Here is a 15,498-nt window from a genome sequence, read left to right on the forward strand (position 1 = left end):
TGAGTCCAGGTGATGGGTGGAAAGTAAGTAAACGCCACGGCCACGGGCCTCTTTCACCCTCTGTTTCCGAGTTGCCGGGTTGCCGGCCGCTTGAGGTCCGGGTGTCTTATGTAAGCTTCCGACGTCGATTGAAGTATAATATTGGAAGGGATGCTTCTTTGTCGGCACACTTGGACACATGGCTATGCTGGTTTCATCCAATATCTCATGACGAACTTGATCAGTGCTCCCCTCAATAATATTTAAGTCACTTAAAATCTCAGTAGGAGGTTTGTCTTTGGGTAGTTGTACCATAAGAAGTGGCCCACCAAGAGATCACATTTGGTCGCACGCTCGACTCGCTTCCGTCGCGAACAAGTTCAAACAGAATGATTCCATTCCTATTCCGCCTCAAGATAGTGAAGAAAAAAAATCACAAAGGCAGAATGGGCTCCGTCCTCTCCGCCCTCCGCGGCGCAACAAAAACCGTCGGCGCCGTCGCAAAACTTCTCCTGGACCTGAACAAGACGTACCAGGCCCTCCTGGCCCGCGTCAACGCCCCGCCGGGCCTGCCGCACGCGAACCCTTCGAGCCCGTACTGGCTCGACGACCCGCCGTTCCCGGAGCTCGTGGACGCGCGGTCGCAAACGCTGCCGTCTGAGGCGGATGTTGTTATTATCGGCAGCGGGATTACGGGGGCGGCGGTGGCGAGGAGTCTGTATACCGCCGCAGGCGCATCGGATGGAGGAGAAGGGGGGAAGAAGGGACCGAGGGTCGTGGTGCTTGAGGCGAGGAGGTTATGCGCTGGTGCGACGGGGCGGAATGGGGGACACGTGAAAGCGAGTCCGCACGAGCTGTTTTCGAAGCTGGCAAAGTATTTTGGTAAAGAGGGCGCGGCGAGGTTGACCAGGTTTGCGCTGCGGACCGCGGAGGCCGTGTTGGAGGTTGGCGGGGAGGCGGGCAGGGAGGTGGCCGAGTGCAGACGCGTCGAGACTGTGGATTTCTTCCTCGACGACAAGGGGTTCGAGGCCGGGAAGAAGGAGGTGGAGGAGTTGAGGCGGTGGGTGCCCGAGGTCGAGATTGCGGTGCTGGGAAGGGAGGAGACGAGGGCGAAGTTTGGGGTTGAGGGGGGTCATGTTGCGGGTGGGTTGGTGTATGGCGCCGGCGCGCTGTGGCCGTATCGGCTTGTTGCGAAGATTTGGAAAGAGTTGGTTGATGAGTTTGGGGGCAGGTTGAGCTTGGAGATGAATACGCCTGTTGAGGAGGTCGTGGTTGATGGCGAGGGGGGCGGGAGGCCGTTTGTTGTTAGGACGGCGAGGGGGGCGATTAGGGCGAGGCACGTTGTTCATGCTACGAATGCGCATGCTGGGCAGTTTTTGCCTGGGTTGAGGGGGAAGATGGCGGGTGTGAAGGGTCATATGACTGCTCAGCGGCCCTCGACGACGACACCCTCAGGGCAAACGACTCAACAAGGAGAAGGAGGAGGCTTCCAGTGGCCGGATAATACACACACAGGAAGCAAATCATGGAGCATCATCTACGGCAACGGCGCCTTCGACTACGTCACGCAGCGGCCTAACGGGGACGTGATGCTCGGCGGCGGGTTCGCGCGGAGCGCGGGCGAGGGGGTGGACATGGTTGGCGTGTACGACGATTCCGGGACGGACGGGATGACGATTGCGCATGTGTCTGGGGTCATGAACGCCGTGTTTGGGGCAAGGTGGAGGGGCGACGTGGTGAGGGTTTGGAGTGGTGTTTTGAGTGTCACGGGGGATATGGCGCCTTTTGTTGGGCGGGTTCCTGCGAGTGTTGCGGGGGTTAGGGGGAAGGTTGGTTCGTCCTCGTCTTGGTTCGGGTCGAAGAAGGGGAGGGAGAGTATTCAGGTGAAGAAGGTTGGGAAGACGGTTGATGAGATGGAGGAGGAGGATCCGTGGATGGGAGTTGAGGCGGGACAATGGGTTAGTGCTGGGTATTGTGGTGATGGTATGGTCTGGGCCTGGCTTTGCGGAACCGCGTTGGGGGTCATGGTTGCGGGCAAGGAGGATGTTGTGCTAGAGAAAGGGGTTGGATTCCCTGGTGGTAGGTTGACGGAGTGGTTTCCCAAGGAGTTGTTGCTTACGGAGGCGAGGTTGAGGAAGGCTGATCTGAGTAATTTGGTGGATGAGATATAATGTGATGTATACTAATGATAGATAATTCCGGTAGATAGCTAATCTCAACGCTCTCCTCTATCCTATTGAACACTAGAAAGGCCACTACGGTCCATAAAAAAGTGTCAAAAGGGAGACTTGAACTGGCAAAATGGCAGACTATAGTGCCTATGCAAGACGCTGGGTGCAGAGGGCTTAGATAGATTTCAGTTTGCGATCTATGGACGAAGACGTCGCACGCTAGACCACTCGGCCAGAGTGCAGTTGCTCGCCCACCCCGACAGACACTTCAACTTTGCTCGGCTGTAGAGGGTATGGGCCGTGGGCTCAAGGTTGGAAGCAACCTTGATGAATTCCTTGGTAGTGCGGCGTTGGCTAGTAGCAAACTCATGTTACCTTGACATCCTGTATAAAAGGTATTTGGCCGTTAGGTTGTCTCAAACTATCCGGAAAGTCACTCCCAACCTTACAGTACAGGCTGTTTCTCCGGAATTTACTATCATACAAAGTTCCTGGGCTCATTCAAAATTGAGATCAAGAGTCTCCTGACTGTATTTGAAGGAAGACCATCAGTACCGCCGCGTATCTAAGCTCACGTTAGTCATGGAACTTGTATTGGGAGGCAGACATTATCATACGCTGCAGTTGCGCCCAATGCTTCGAAAGGTTTCGCCACCATGGCCAGGGAAAGAACGAGGAGGAAGACAAAGATGAAGACCGTGATGACTGCAAGTTTAGCCTTGAGGTCCGCCAAGGCCTGGAGGATCCATATGGGCGTTATAAGCATCAGAACTCCAATGGCGATGATAACGGCTGAGGCGAAGCTGTCCATCCGTTTGTCAGAATAGTAAGTGACTTCCTTCTTATCGTAAGTCGCAACCTTTTCTTCTCCGTGTCTCCATAGACTAAGCGTTCGTAGACGGAGGGATCCATCAATAACTTGACGTAATGGGGTCTTCTCTCTTGCTGCCACCGCTACGAGGTCCTTCTCATGACTCAAATACCTCTGCTCATCCTCTGAAATAGCCCCATAGTCATGGTTGTGATGCCAGTTACGAAGACTTTTCACGTCTCGTCGTGGTGCTGTGGACAACTTCCGGAGTGTGTGTTGTTGTATCAAGAACTCGTCTAGATTGCAACTGTTAGTCAACACCCAGATTTACTTTGGCCAAGATTGACAGGTTATGGTATCGTACTGTATTCCCTTAGCTTCGCCGATATTATTCTGACTAGATCCAATCGCTCTGGCACATCTTGTCTCAGCGTGCCGTTATTGTAGTCATCCGCGGCTTTTGCACTGAACTCATTGTCTAAAGCTCCCAACTCTTCCTCAAGCCACGACAGCTCATCCTGGAGTGCCAGTGCTGCGCGAACATTCAGTGAGTCGAATCTACGAAGTAGGAAGAAGTCATCATCCGAGGAGATGAAGTTGGTGTAGCCTTTGTAACCGATGTATTTCCACGGCTTTTCTTTGATTTCCTCTTCAGTAGGCCCTTCTTGACATTCGAGCGAGGCCACTGACCCATGAGGAATACGGTGGATTGGCGGCTGTGTCGGCATTGTTATAAAGGTTTGCTTGGTTGTTGCAATATCTCCAGGGCAGAAAACCTCAACGGCGAATGTGCGAGTTACATATGCCGGAACGGGCCAGAGGTAGGGGAAGGTGACCCAAAGCTGGACGGCAAGGCATACTCTGACATCTACCTGTGCGTGGTTCTTAGATACTTAGGTACGTAGGTACGTGTTGGTCACCTCCTTACCTCCCATTCGTTCACCAAACACAAGAATACGTGGCAATCGAGTGTTCACTCGTGATTGGCTGCACTTTGAACAGAAATGCACTCCTGAGTCCGCGAGGCAGCTTTTGGTATGCACCTCGCCTGCACATTATCACTAACCCAGGCGGTAAGCCACCTCGATCCCGTAAGAGGGGCCCGCATATGTAATCTTCCCCGCCGTCATTCAGTTACATTTAATATGTAAGTCTTTTAATCCATGGTACGGGATAACTTGACCTTCTCATCTACGATGTTTCCCCAGCCAGCGGCTCCCATACTAACTGGCCTTAGTGAAGAGACTATCTACCTCTAATGTTCATCACCGTTCACACCATGCGTCCTGAAAATGCCGTAGCGCGCAGGTACCCAGGTAGGAGCGCTGTTATTCTTTTCTCTGTGCATCAACTCATTCAACTGCAGAATTGCGCGAGTATAGAACGTCGAGCTCCAATGCACTTGTTAGATATGATGGGAGACCTTTGGGATTTGGAGAGGTGAGTCGTTTCCATAACCAGCAGCCTCTTCTACATTGCCCCTTTCTATCCCCTATGGCTTAGCACTGCGGATGCCTTGGCTCACTCCGTCGAGACACAGCTGCAAGCCGGAATGGTCATCATGAAACGCGAGGAGCCATCATCAATGTCACCTGATGAACGCCAAGTGACCGCGCGACCTCCGCCCACACGGCAACCACAGGTGGTCAGGACACAACCACGAATGGTCACGATGCCAATCTATCCTGGGTTTACTACACGCAATTACTCGGCCGTACCTTACGAAGAGAACATAGACACCCATCGTAGCCCTTGGCCCGAGAAACATCCTTTGGCCCACGACGACGATGCTTGTTTAAAGCGGTGCGTGCATGGCCGTAGGAGAAGATGGTATCCTGATGGATTTAGGAGAGGCGAACAGAGATGGATTTAAGAGAGGCGAACAGAGGTCATAGCGAACTTATTTAGGTCGATGCAAAGCTACCTTACACGCATGAATCATGTATAAAATTCAATCTTGTAGTTGTCTCCAAAATACTTGCTCCTTTGCGAACTTAGCTAATCAGTTTGGTAGCCATCTGTTGTTTTCGGGTAAAAATGATGTCAAGTTATTTTTCACCTATGGTCAAGACAATTCCTTCCCAAAGCCTGAACATTTGAGTAACTATCCGGGAAGATCGGACGTATCTCTGTAAATCATGACAAGGTATAGTTGAGGCTTTGAACCATGTTGGCTCTGGAGAAGGAGTAGATTTACTGGTCCAATGACTATAAATAGTCTTCTCCTTCTGCCTCTCACGACTCGCACGAACTTCAATGCTAAACTGTTCTATGACAAGGTTGTTCCGTTGCTTACAATCAATGCTTTGAGCACAGGGTAACACAAGGTAGTCGGCGGGCGAGCATTGTACTAGCAGACTTCAAGAAGGATCATAGATTCGCTGAACAAAGTACCGAAGGCGTTTGAGCTATTCAAGCTAGATAAGTAACTATCCAAGGTCTTTAGACGACACAAGTATGGTAGAGTCTGCGATGTCAGGTTTCAAGTTCTTAAGTCGACGATCGACAACGCCCGTGAAGCAAACGAGCACCCCGCTCAAGGCCTCCAAAGCTAGTTCAGAGCAATCGAGGCCTGCTGAATGGGAAAGCTCGGGTTATCGTGTCGCAATGGACGACTAGGTTCTGGAAATACTTTCAATATGAGGAAAGAGACGAGGCAGACACTTATTGCATTAGTTTCGTAAGGCATCCAGGAGGCTGACAGTCGCAGTCAGCTCGTAGCCAGTCATCTGCCAGACTGCAAGATAAATAAGCGCCTGTGGATGTAACAATATTGATTGGCTACTTTCTGGATCAAAGTGAAACCTCACAGCCTCAAGCGCATGCATGCAAGTGAACAAAGCATACTCTGCGAAGTTCCTTCCTCATAAACTTGCGGTCTGCCCCTCACTATCGCTCAGTCTTGATCACCTATAGCAGGAACATGGAAATCTCTACTTGGAAGTTCCAGTGATATCGGATCATCCTCAACCCCCGTTCTAGTCAGTCAATTCGCGCCGTTCAGTCCCAGCGCCTTTTAGAGATGAGTCGGAGCAGTGGACAAGGACAAGTAATGAGCTACCCGTCATTCTTTCAGGCTCTTCTCACATGGATGCAGGCGTCATACGCGAGCTCAACGGGATCCGATTGGGATGAACTTCGATTTGTGCCCGCTGCTGCGACTGTCAAACAAAAACAACCAAGCCTTATTGTAGCCGAGCCTGCGCCCTTGTATCAACCACAGAGGAATACAACCCAACCAAAGCCTCACTATTCTCACGAACCCTCGGCCAGATTTTCGTCCTATCAGGCTGGATGTTCAAGACAAAAAGCCGTTCGTTGTGTAGAATGTGGCTCCTTGGACAAAGTCGACAATGATCACTGGTGGACTGCCAAATGTTGCACAAGACGAACGGAATGCCACCGATGCCACCGGTGCCGCCAAACAACATCCGGCGCGTCTTGAGGTCTATAGAGTCATTCTTTACTCTGTCTCAAGGTCACAGATTCCCACTCGAGCTTGAATTACAACTTCTGTCTTGGTCAAGGTTTGATGACTACAAGCTGGTAATTGTTGAGTCATCACGAATTGTATAGCACAAATGGCTATAAGGTACGAGAGATGGCGGAATTATGGGGTCCGATATGTGAGGTGTAGGCGGTGCTTTGGCTCGGTTAACATTCGAGGATAAGGTGGCGAAGATCGGGTGATGATGTATCTTTCTTATGCAACAGCTTTCATTCTTGTAGTCTTCCACAAATCCTATAACGATCTCAGTGTCTTAAGCCTCTGCTAACCCATGATCGACAACATCCGCGACGGGTACAAGCATCCAGCTCAGACTCGCAAAAAGCCAGTGGAGGGGCAAGGGTCATCGAGGTTTACCCAATGAGAAGGCTTGCTTCACCGTGTAGGAGGTACTCAGTCCATTAGAGAGATCATGCCTTGCAATCTGAGCCTTATCGAAGTCGTCCGCGTTACGAGGTCTCCCATACTCCGAATCGTCGTCGCTCCAGCCTAGGTATATGAACCAGACGACCCCGCCCACCTCCATTCTACTTCGGGCAGTCGTCGGCGTCACGGCCTCCCTTGAGGTTTGTTGACGTCCATGGTGAGATCCGACCTTGCGTTAGTTGAGATTTCGTCCTGTCTACATTTATGTTCCAGAACATATTACGGTCCTGCGAGATACAACCATGATGCCACCCTGATCGTCAGCACCCGCAACTCGGAGGTATGTATTCGCAAGTGTACAAGCATCCAGGGGCAAGGGTCCCCAAAGGCCCACTTGCGACCGCCTAAACCTGGAAGCTCACGCGACGTTGCCGAACCGTGGAGCTCCTCCCGGGGGGTGTTACCTTACCTTAGGCACTTAGGTTGTGTGGTTGTTCAGCTTTCGGGGTCCGCCCACCCTGCTGCGGGGTAGCTAAAGACAATGTGACAATGACGTCCCCAGTAAAGGCAAAGCTTCCCGTTCGAACATTTCCCCCTCCTTCCGTCCCCCTCCGCTGGCGTCCGCATCGTGGGTCCTTTTTCAACCTGCAGAGAAGCAATAGCGCCCTTCGTTCGGCGTTTGAATCACCTCATTCCCAAACTGGAGTCTTCAGCCCAATTTTTTTCTTCTCTCTCTTCTTCATCGGCCCGGTCGCCCATTTCAAATCCCGCGGGAAACTACATTGTTATCTTAATACCTCTAATACACCGCTTCAGCTGGATTGACTCATAGTTGTATCTATCCAGCTCGGATATCATCGCTTCAAGCATTCTCGCTGGACCCAGTTCATTAAAGACTCTAAACCGAGCATCCTGCACTCAAATCTCACCACTTACAACCATCACCACCAACAGCATCACCACCACAAACATCCACAACCCTCACCAAACCGCCAAAATGCCTCCAATCCGCCTCGCAACAGCATCCCCCGCAACAGCCCCAACAACATCCCAAACCCTCTCCGACATCTCCACCCTCGCCTCCCGCGCCTCCGCCTCGGGCGCAGACCTCCTTCTCCTCCCCGAAGCCTACCTGGGCGCAGGCTACCCCCGCGGCGCCTCCTTCGGCTCCAAAATCGGCTCCCGCGCCCCCGAGGGCCGCGACGAGTTCCTCGCCTACTTCAACGCCGCCGTCGACCTCGGCGACACCGTCGGCGACGCGGGCGCCGGCGGCGGCGACAGGTGGGTCAAGAAGCAGCTCCCCGCGCAGCACGCCGCCGGTGCCAAGGTCGAGAGGGGCGACGGCTCGAGGGAGGAGCTGGAGAAGATTGCCGCGCAGACGGGCGTGTTTTTGGTCGTCGGGTGCATCGAGCGCGCCGGCGGGAGCTTGTACTGCTCCGTCGTCTACGTCTGTCCCAAGCTGGGTATGATTGGGAAGAGACGCAAAGTGATGCCCGTATGTCTTTTCCTTTCGCGCCCCTTATATCTCGCTCTTCCAAGCACGGTAGGTACTAACACCGTCCAAAAAGACCGCAACAGAACGCCTCATCTGGGCCCAAGGCTCCCCCGCGACCCTCCGCGCCGTCTCCACCACGATAAAGGGCGTCCGCATCAACCTCGCCGCCGCGATCTGCTGGGAGAGCTACATGCCCCTCCTCCGCCAGTCCCTCTACGCCCAAAACATCAACCTCTACCTCGCCCCCACCGCAGACGGCCGCGACACCTGGCTTCCCCTCATGCGCACCGTCGCCTGCGAGGGCCGCTGCTTCGTCGTCTCGTCCAACATGGCCGCCAGGCCCCTTACCACTGCCGCGTCAACCTCCACATCAGCGACAACGGCGGCAGCAGCAGTAGACAACGACAGCGGCATCGAAGACGCCCCAGATGCCCAAATTTACCCCACCCGCGCCCGCCGCAACTCGTGCCTCACGGAGGACGGCAACGAAATCGCCCTTCCCGGCACCAGCAACGGCACCAGCGCAAACGGCGCAAACAAGACAGCAACAAAGGCCACGTCCTCGTCGAAACCGGCCCTCGAATCAAAAGACTGGGTCTCCCGCGGCGGCTCCTCCATCGTCGGCCCCTTTGGCGACGTCCTCGCCGGCCCGCAGTGGGAGGACGACGAGGGCATCATCTACGCCGACGTCGACTTTGAAGACTGCATCCGCGGACGCTTGGATATTGACGTCGGGGGAAGCTACTCGCGCAACGACTCCTTCAAGTTTTCCGTCGAGGGACTGGACCTGGATCCCCTGCCGTATTAAAACAATGCTGTCGAGTGGGCAGTCCTGCTGTAAGTACTTGTCAAGACTGGCATGTAAGTAATCACCAAACTTCATAATTGGGTAATCAATGGCGAAAACAAGAAAAGTACGATAATCAGACCTCGTTCGTAATGCATGTATTTCCGTCAATGCTCAACTCACGGCTAGCTGGCTGCGTATGAGCCCCGTGAGGGTAATATCCATGAAACCGTCCCAATCCCAAGTACCGAACCATCCCAGTCCCCCTCCATGATGCCAGCCAAACACCCAAGCCCCAGACTCATTAATGCGAGAAAATGGTCGTGAATAGTGATGGAATATTGTACTTAGCGCTCCTCGTCGTCCTTGGCCCGGTTCGTACCGTCGCTCCTGTCCTCCGTTCCGCTCTTTTCCGAGGTCTCTCTTGGACTAGTCAACGGACTGGTCACGCCGCCGATGCTCCCGCTGATGCTGTCAGACCGGCCGTGGCCTAGCAGCCCGCTCCGAACGCTCGCTCCGTCCCCAGTGCCGCTCTGCTTTGCATAAAAGCTGTTTCGGTCGCCCGGTATGGCGGGAGCGACACCAGTGGCCGAGTATATGCTCGTGCGTTCGGCATTGGCTATACGCGAGCTGCTTTGGTGAAGCCCCGGAGTTGTCGGCATTCCCGCACCCTGTTCGATGTTGGCGCTTAGGACGCTCAGAGGAAGGCTCTCCCGGCTACCGCCCCAGAGGGAGGAAGGGGCCAGGGCACGGACAGAGGCATCGGTATCGAGTGAGCGACGGCGACGACGTTGTGACGAGGACGCTAGGGTGATGATGGATGCGTTATCAGTAAGCAGGTTGTTGGCCGTAGCCGTTGTGTATGTTTGCGGGTTGCCAGAGGCCGACCCCGCAGGTGCAAGATGGGCGGGGATGGCAGATGCGGGCGGTGCTGTTGGGAATGGTTGGTTGAAATGGATGGATTGGGTGTGTCCCTGGTGCGATGTGTGATTGCCGTTGTTGGTCGGGTTCGTTGGCACATGGGTGCCGCCGTTATTTGGCGTCATGGACTGGATTGTGGTCAAGGTGGTCGTCAATGACCGCACTGATGGCGCCGGGGATGAAAATGTGCTGTCTCCCCCTCTGCGAGACTCGACGCCTCCAATGGTTCGACTCGTCCCTGCTACGGATGGAGCGCCGTGGGAAGGGGCGACTAGGGAATGAGCGCCATCGTGATCAGTCGAAATCGTGGGGGCCATGGATCTTGCGCCGGCGGTGGGTGGGGCGCGACCATCGTCGGAGGACATTCGAGAAGACATGCGAGAGGATCGTTCAATCGAGGTTGCGCTCCCGCTCAGAGCGGTTGAGAATGAATAGGAACTGGTTTCGACGTCGACATCGGCATGGCTGGCGGAGCCTACTCGGCCTGATTGAGGATAGGGGTTGTTGTTCTTGGAGGCTCGCATCTTTGCGTGGAGTTTGGCCTGTTGGCGCTTGGAGCTGGGAAGGCGAACGCCGCCTCCATCGCTAGAGGATGAGCTTTTGAAGTTGGTGAGCTTCTTGACCCATGTGGAAAAGGGACGGCGGCGGCCAGCACGATCGGGACGATCTGCCATGTTGTCAGTTTATTGTGCGGTTGAGGCGACTGACCACACGGCATGGCCTGGAGCTGCCGAAGGATTGCGCCTTGGGCAGACGGCAGCCGCAGCGATAAAGCAGATGCGGACAGAAAGATAGGGTATAATTACCGTGCGGCTGCAGCGCGGCCTCGGTTGTAGCCATTCGGTCGTCTTGCAGGGCTGATTTTGTCACAGGAGATTATCTGCGGAAGTGGTTGCCAAAGGGGTATCAGTGGAAGAAGTCGAGTGGTGAAATACGGCGAGAATGAGGCGGTAGATGGAAGTCGGGACGTAGGACTCGAGTTGGAGAAACGAGCGGGCGTTCAAAAGAGCGTGCAGGAGGGAGGTAAAGAGAAGCGTCAGTCGACGGGAGAGTCGGGTTTCCGGGAATGAAATGGATGGGTCGGGAAGGTTGAAGGAATGTGAGCAAAATACGGCGGTCGGAGATCGAGATGGGAGGAAGGTGTGCGGTGTGCGGTGTGTCGAGGTGAGAGTAGTGGTTAGGTCGAAATCGAGAATGGGAGGAGCGAGAGCAAAGAATGAGATTGAGAATGGAAATGGAAATGGGACTGGAAACGTTACTGGAAGCTGGAAGTGGGATGGGAAAGAGTCCAAGGCAATGAATGCAAATGGCAGCGGCAGTACCTAACAGCGGCAGCGTAGGTACCTTGCCTACCTACGTTTATTCGACGTTGCTGGAGCTGGGCTGGCGGCCTGGCGCTGGCCGCTGGTCGCTGGCCCAAGTCACCAAGTCACTTTGGTTCCATGCAAAGCCCACCTCAGGGCAAAAGAGGGAACCCAAGGTACCTACCTATCCGTATCTTACTACCTTACCTCACATACCTCAGTAGGTATTTTAGGTATTGCGAAAGGACCAGGACGGATTTGAATCATGGGGGACCAAGGCGTGGAGCTGAGTGGGCCGCAACCGCAAAGCCCCAGCCCGGACGCCCCAGGCGCTGCCCATCGTCGGTGCCCAGCCCAGCCTATCTTTTCTTACAACCTGCCCGTCGTACGTTGTATGGTCTCTTTCCCTTCTTTCATCTACATTAAGGTGAGGTATCTGACTAAGGTAAGGTAAGCACGATACTCCAGTTCGCCCCAGAGATACTCATACGTCTCTATCAATCCTACCAGTACTCGGACGACATATGGAGTACCCTTCCTTTCAATGTTGGATACGACCACACGACAACACCAGAACCGGGGAGGGTGGCACCCAACATCCAGCCCACCTCACCTTACGCAACCACGCACCCACGGCAAGGTCCACGTCCACGTCCCGCCTGCGCCGCCCTACGGTAGATCAGCAACATATCAGTGGTCCACGGCCGAAGCCATCTCGGAGACTCTGAGACCTTGGGGGTCGCTCTCACCCATCTCCACTGCCCTCGGTAGTCTGCGTCTGTCAACTGCCCGCTAGCTTGGAAGCACCCAACAAGCCTCTGAAACTGGCACTACTTACTTTTGTTACTTTTGCTCAAGTAGGCTTTGAGGCGGCATCTGGGCAAAGGTAGAGAAACCCCAGCCTTTGTCAGTCTCATGGTGGAGGACGGTGTGGTCCAAACAAGCGCAACGCGATCAAGCCAAGGTACAGCGTTAACCCAGCCCTGGAATTGACGAAATTGAACCACTTGGTGCTATCCGTCCCGACCCAAGCGGAGACTCTCGTCTTCCCAGGACTCCATTCTTCCGATCATCAATGTCATTCCAAAGAGCTCGACTGGGATCACTGCAAGGTCCCCCAGAAGCGTGGACCCTTAAATCCCATCGAAAACACTGCCAATTGGTGCGAGCTTCATTAATTGCTTACGCATACTTATACTTGTTGCTATTTGCTGCAAATCGATCCATCGGGTCGCATTATGTCATCATCATCATCTGTGCAGTCACCAGCCACGCACAACAGGTCGCTTGATGTGTGATGTCACACTCTCGATAATTTCGCATGCTCTTTACCGTGTCGACTCTACCTTACTCGTACGTGCCGCTGGATGGTAGACTTTCTCAGCACGTTTTTCGAGACGCGATAGAAAGCTCAAGGAATCACACCAACTTGAGACAGAATTGGTGTGTTCGTATCTCCAATAGGCATCCCATCCTCGTGGCTACCTTTTGACGTTGGGAACCAGGAAGACAGGGATCACATGTAAGACAATCAACATTACACAGTAACCATCAGCCGCTTTGCTCCTCAACATCAGACGGCAGCTTGAGCTTTCGTACTCCGGATTGATTCTGGATCCCCGCACTTTCGTGGCCCCTTGATCTGTCCTAGCCGTTCAACACCAATACCTTCGAGCACACCTCAGTCATAAGAGCGAAGCCCTCTGCAATCATGTTCAGAATCTTGCGGCAACATACTGATATCCAAGCTGGCAACCGCCATCGAGAACTAAACGTCTCTTACCATAGAGTCATACTCAGCCCCATTCCCAACCACCCTCAATAACCGTTCGCAACTTCCCAGGCCGTTTCCAAAGCTTTCAGCTCACTTGTCCGACACTTGCCAAATCTAGCGCTCAAACTGAAACTTAAAAGACTCACATGGCGCCTTTCTTGGTGTGGTTGGAAGCAGGGGCAGCCACACCTGAGGGCGTTAGGTTGTCGGCGAACGGAAATGACCGCCTCCGCTCAGGTACCTTACCAAAGGTATCTTATCTAATTCCTTCACGATTTCTTATCGCGCGTTATCGCTTATCGCCATTCCTGACGTCGCCTTCCTTCCGTTCCACTCACTGCACGAGCATTGGCCTTTGACCAGCGGAAGTTGTCATCGTTGATTGAACATTGGCAAGCAATTGCCATGGCCGTGTAAATCAGGAACTGCAGACATCCATGCACATACGCAGTCATCCCCGGTGGCTCATCCTGACGCGTCTCGACATGGCGCCTCGATTTCCCAAATCCCATCATGTCCATTAAGCCCTTGCCAGAGGACGTCACCCGCCGCATCAGGTCCTCAGCCACAGTTACGTCTCTTAACGGCGTCGCATGCGCTCTCGTCAAGAATTCCCTCGATGCCGAGGCCACAAGGGTCAATATTACTATCGACTATTCTCGTGGCAATTGCACGGTTGAGGACGACGGGCTAGGCATTCTACCGGTTGAATTCCAAGAGAATGGAGGACTGGCCAAACAGCATCGTGAGCTACATGAACTCATCTTAGCGTGCACTTGCTAAAACATTTTCAGACACATCAAGACTCTCGCCCGAGACAGACTGCCACGGTGTCAACGGCAACTTCCTAGCCTCTGTTGCCGCTCTATCTCTGCTCTCCATCACCTCCCACCACCATCTCTACAACTCGCAAAACTCAGTCACCATTCACAACTCAAAGGTCTTGGCACGCAACATCCCTGCCCTACCGGAGCAACGCCTAGTGACCTTCAGCCATGGAACCCGCGTCACCGTTAGAGACTTGTTTGGCTCCATGGCCGTCAGAGTCAAGCAGAGAGCTGCAGCCTCGGAAAAAGTCGCAGTGGACAAGGAATGGGGCCGATTACTTCATGACCTCACTGCTCTGTTGCTAGCCTGGTCTTCGAATGTTGCTCTCTTCGTCAGAGACAGTGTCAACAACAACGAGACACGCTTCAGGCCCAATAAAACACCTCAGTCGGACTTGGTAGCTCGTTCATCACGCACTCTGACACAATCAGGTCTTGTGGACGGCTTGGATCAAGTAGTCTGGACTTCCATCGGCGCATCTGTTGGGAAGTTGACCATCGCAGGATGCATAGCGCTGAAGCCCATGGCCACACGTCGAACTCAGTTCATCAGCTTTGGTATCCATCCTGTGTCTAATGAGCACGGGACCAACTTCCTGTACAATGAGGTTAATCGTGTGTTCGTCAACTCCGGTTTTGCCATAGAAGAGGACGCGGATGTCCGAAGCGATTCGACCGGGGTCGTTCTCCCACATCCACAGGGAACTTCAACAAAAGCTACCAAGCTGAGGCGAGGCTTGGATCGGTGGCCAATGTTCTATTTTCGAATCAGCTCTTCGTCCCGTGCACGTCCTCTCGTAGCTTCGTCTCTTGAGGACCTTCTCGAGGAACGGAACCACACCCTCGCGAACATGATCGACCTGCTTAAGCTTGTCTGTTACGAGTTCTTGAAGAAGCACCACTTCCGTCCTCACAAAGTCACTACCTCGCTCCAGGGTTCTTCTAGTGGCAAGCATCAAGAAGACGATTCTCGGGAAGGAAGACGCAGAGGCAGCAGCCGGTCGCGGACAGTCTCGTCAACGACTAGTCGATCGAATTCGGCTACCCCGCTATCGAGGCCGGAGTCTCCTTTCGATCTCTGGCAACGAGTCAAAATGGGAAGAACATCCGGAGGCACCTCGAAATCGGGAGCATCAACTCCTCTGTCCTCAGAGGTCGCTTCGGGAGCCACCATCAGGCGCACTGCAGAACAAGAGCCAGGCGAGGACATCAAGAAAGCTCAGCCTAGTTTGCGGTACCTCGACGAGTCCGGAAATCTTCTGCGGAAGCCCTTTGATGACTTGATGCCGAAGTCGTCGTCAAAGGAGGTCGAACCTGGTAACCGTTCCAGCGCTACAAGTGAGGCTGCTGGTCAAAATCAACTTTCTACGCGGTCATCGTTTGAGGAAGAGGAAAATAAGTCGAAGTCATCTTCGGCAAAGCCCAATGACGGAGTACGAGGCCACATCAACTTGCTGCCTTCTTCTTCCCAATTCTTCAAGCCACGGGATGGCCTAAAACCTCAACCGCCGAGCGATAGGCTCAGGAGTATTCTTTCGAAATGGGAGAATCCCGT

The 15,498-nt window shown here is 53.7% G+C and overlaps 5 protein-coding genes across 5 annotated transcripts; 3 read left to right on the plus strand and 2 right to left on the minus strand.

The window, feature by feature from the left end:
* Positions 1 to 197: 197 nt before the first annotated feature.
* On the plus strand, positions 198 to 2,150 carry HER10_EVM0009171 (FAD dependent oxidoreductase; the record flags this gene model as incomplete). Its single annotated transcript, XM_035478670.1, has 1 exon — positions 198 to 2,150. Exon 1 carries the CDS (start codon positions 369 to 371, stop codon positions 2,148 to 2,150), a length of 1,782 nt encoding a protein of 593 aa, XP_035329822.1. The 5' UTR covers positions 198 to 368.
* A 580-nt stretch (positions 2,151 to 2,730) lies between these two features.
* HER10_EVM0002194 (uncharacterized protein) lies at positions 2,731 to 3,689 on the minus strand (the record flags this gene model as incomplete). Its single annotated transcript, XM_035471917.1, has 2 exons — positions 2,731 to 3,257; positions 3,326 to 3,689. 2 exons carry the CDS (start codon positions 3,687 to 3,689, stop codon positions 2,731 to 2,733), a joined length of 891 nt encoding a protein of 296 aa, XP_035328958.1.
* Positions 3,690 to 7,832: 4,143 nt separating this feature from the next.
* HER10_EVM0002326 (carbon-nitrogen hydrolase) lies at positions 7,833 to 9,138 on the plus strand (the record flags this gene model as incomplete). Its single annotated transcript, XM_035472042.1, has 2 exons — positions 7,833 to 8,330; positions 8,404 to 9,138. The coding sequence occupies 2 exons, from the start codon at positions 7,833 to 7,835 to the stop codon at positions 9,136 to 9,138; spliced, it is 1,233 nt and encodes a 410-aa protein (XP_035328973.1).
* A 326-nt stretch (positions 9,139 to 9,464) lies between these two features.
* On the minus strand, positions 9,465 to 10,878 carry HER10_EVM0005281 (uncharacterized protein; the record flags this gene model as incomplete). The annotated part of the gene is made up of 2 exons (XM_035474903.1): positions 9,465 to 10,705; positions 10,845 to 10,878. 2 exons carry the CDS (start codon positions 10,876 to 10,878, stop codon positions 9,465 to 9,467), a joined length of 1,275 nt encoding a protein of 424 aa, XP_035329322.1.
* A 2,590-nt stretch (positions 10,879 to 13,468) lies between these two features.
* HER10_EVM0008117 (uncharacterized protein) lies at positions 13,469 to 14,402 on the plus strand (the record flags this gene model as incomplete). Its single annotated transcript, XM_035477651.1, has 3 exons — positions 13,469 to 13,861; positions 13,911 to 14,341; positions 14,376 to 14,402. Exons 1-3 carry the CDS (start codon positions 13,630 to 13,632, stop codon positions 14,400 to 14,402), a joined length of 690 nt encoding a protein of 229 aa, XP_035329699.1. The 5' UTR covers positions 13,469 to 13,629.
* Positions 14,403 to 15,498: the final 1,096 nt, after the last annotated feature.

The sequence above is a fragment of the Colletotrichum scovillei genome (genome assembly GCF_011075155.1).
Source record: "Colletotrichum scovillei strain TJNH1 chromosome Unknown Contig00009, whole genome shotgun sequence".
NCBI classification, from domain to species: Eukaryota; Fungi; Ascomycota; class Sordariomycetes; order Glomerellales; family Glomerellaceae; genus Colletotrichum; species Colletotrichum scovillei.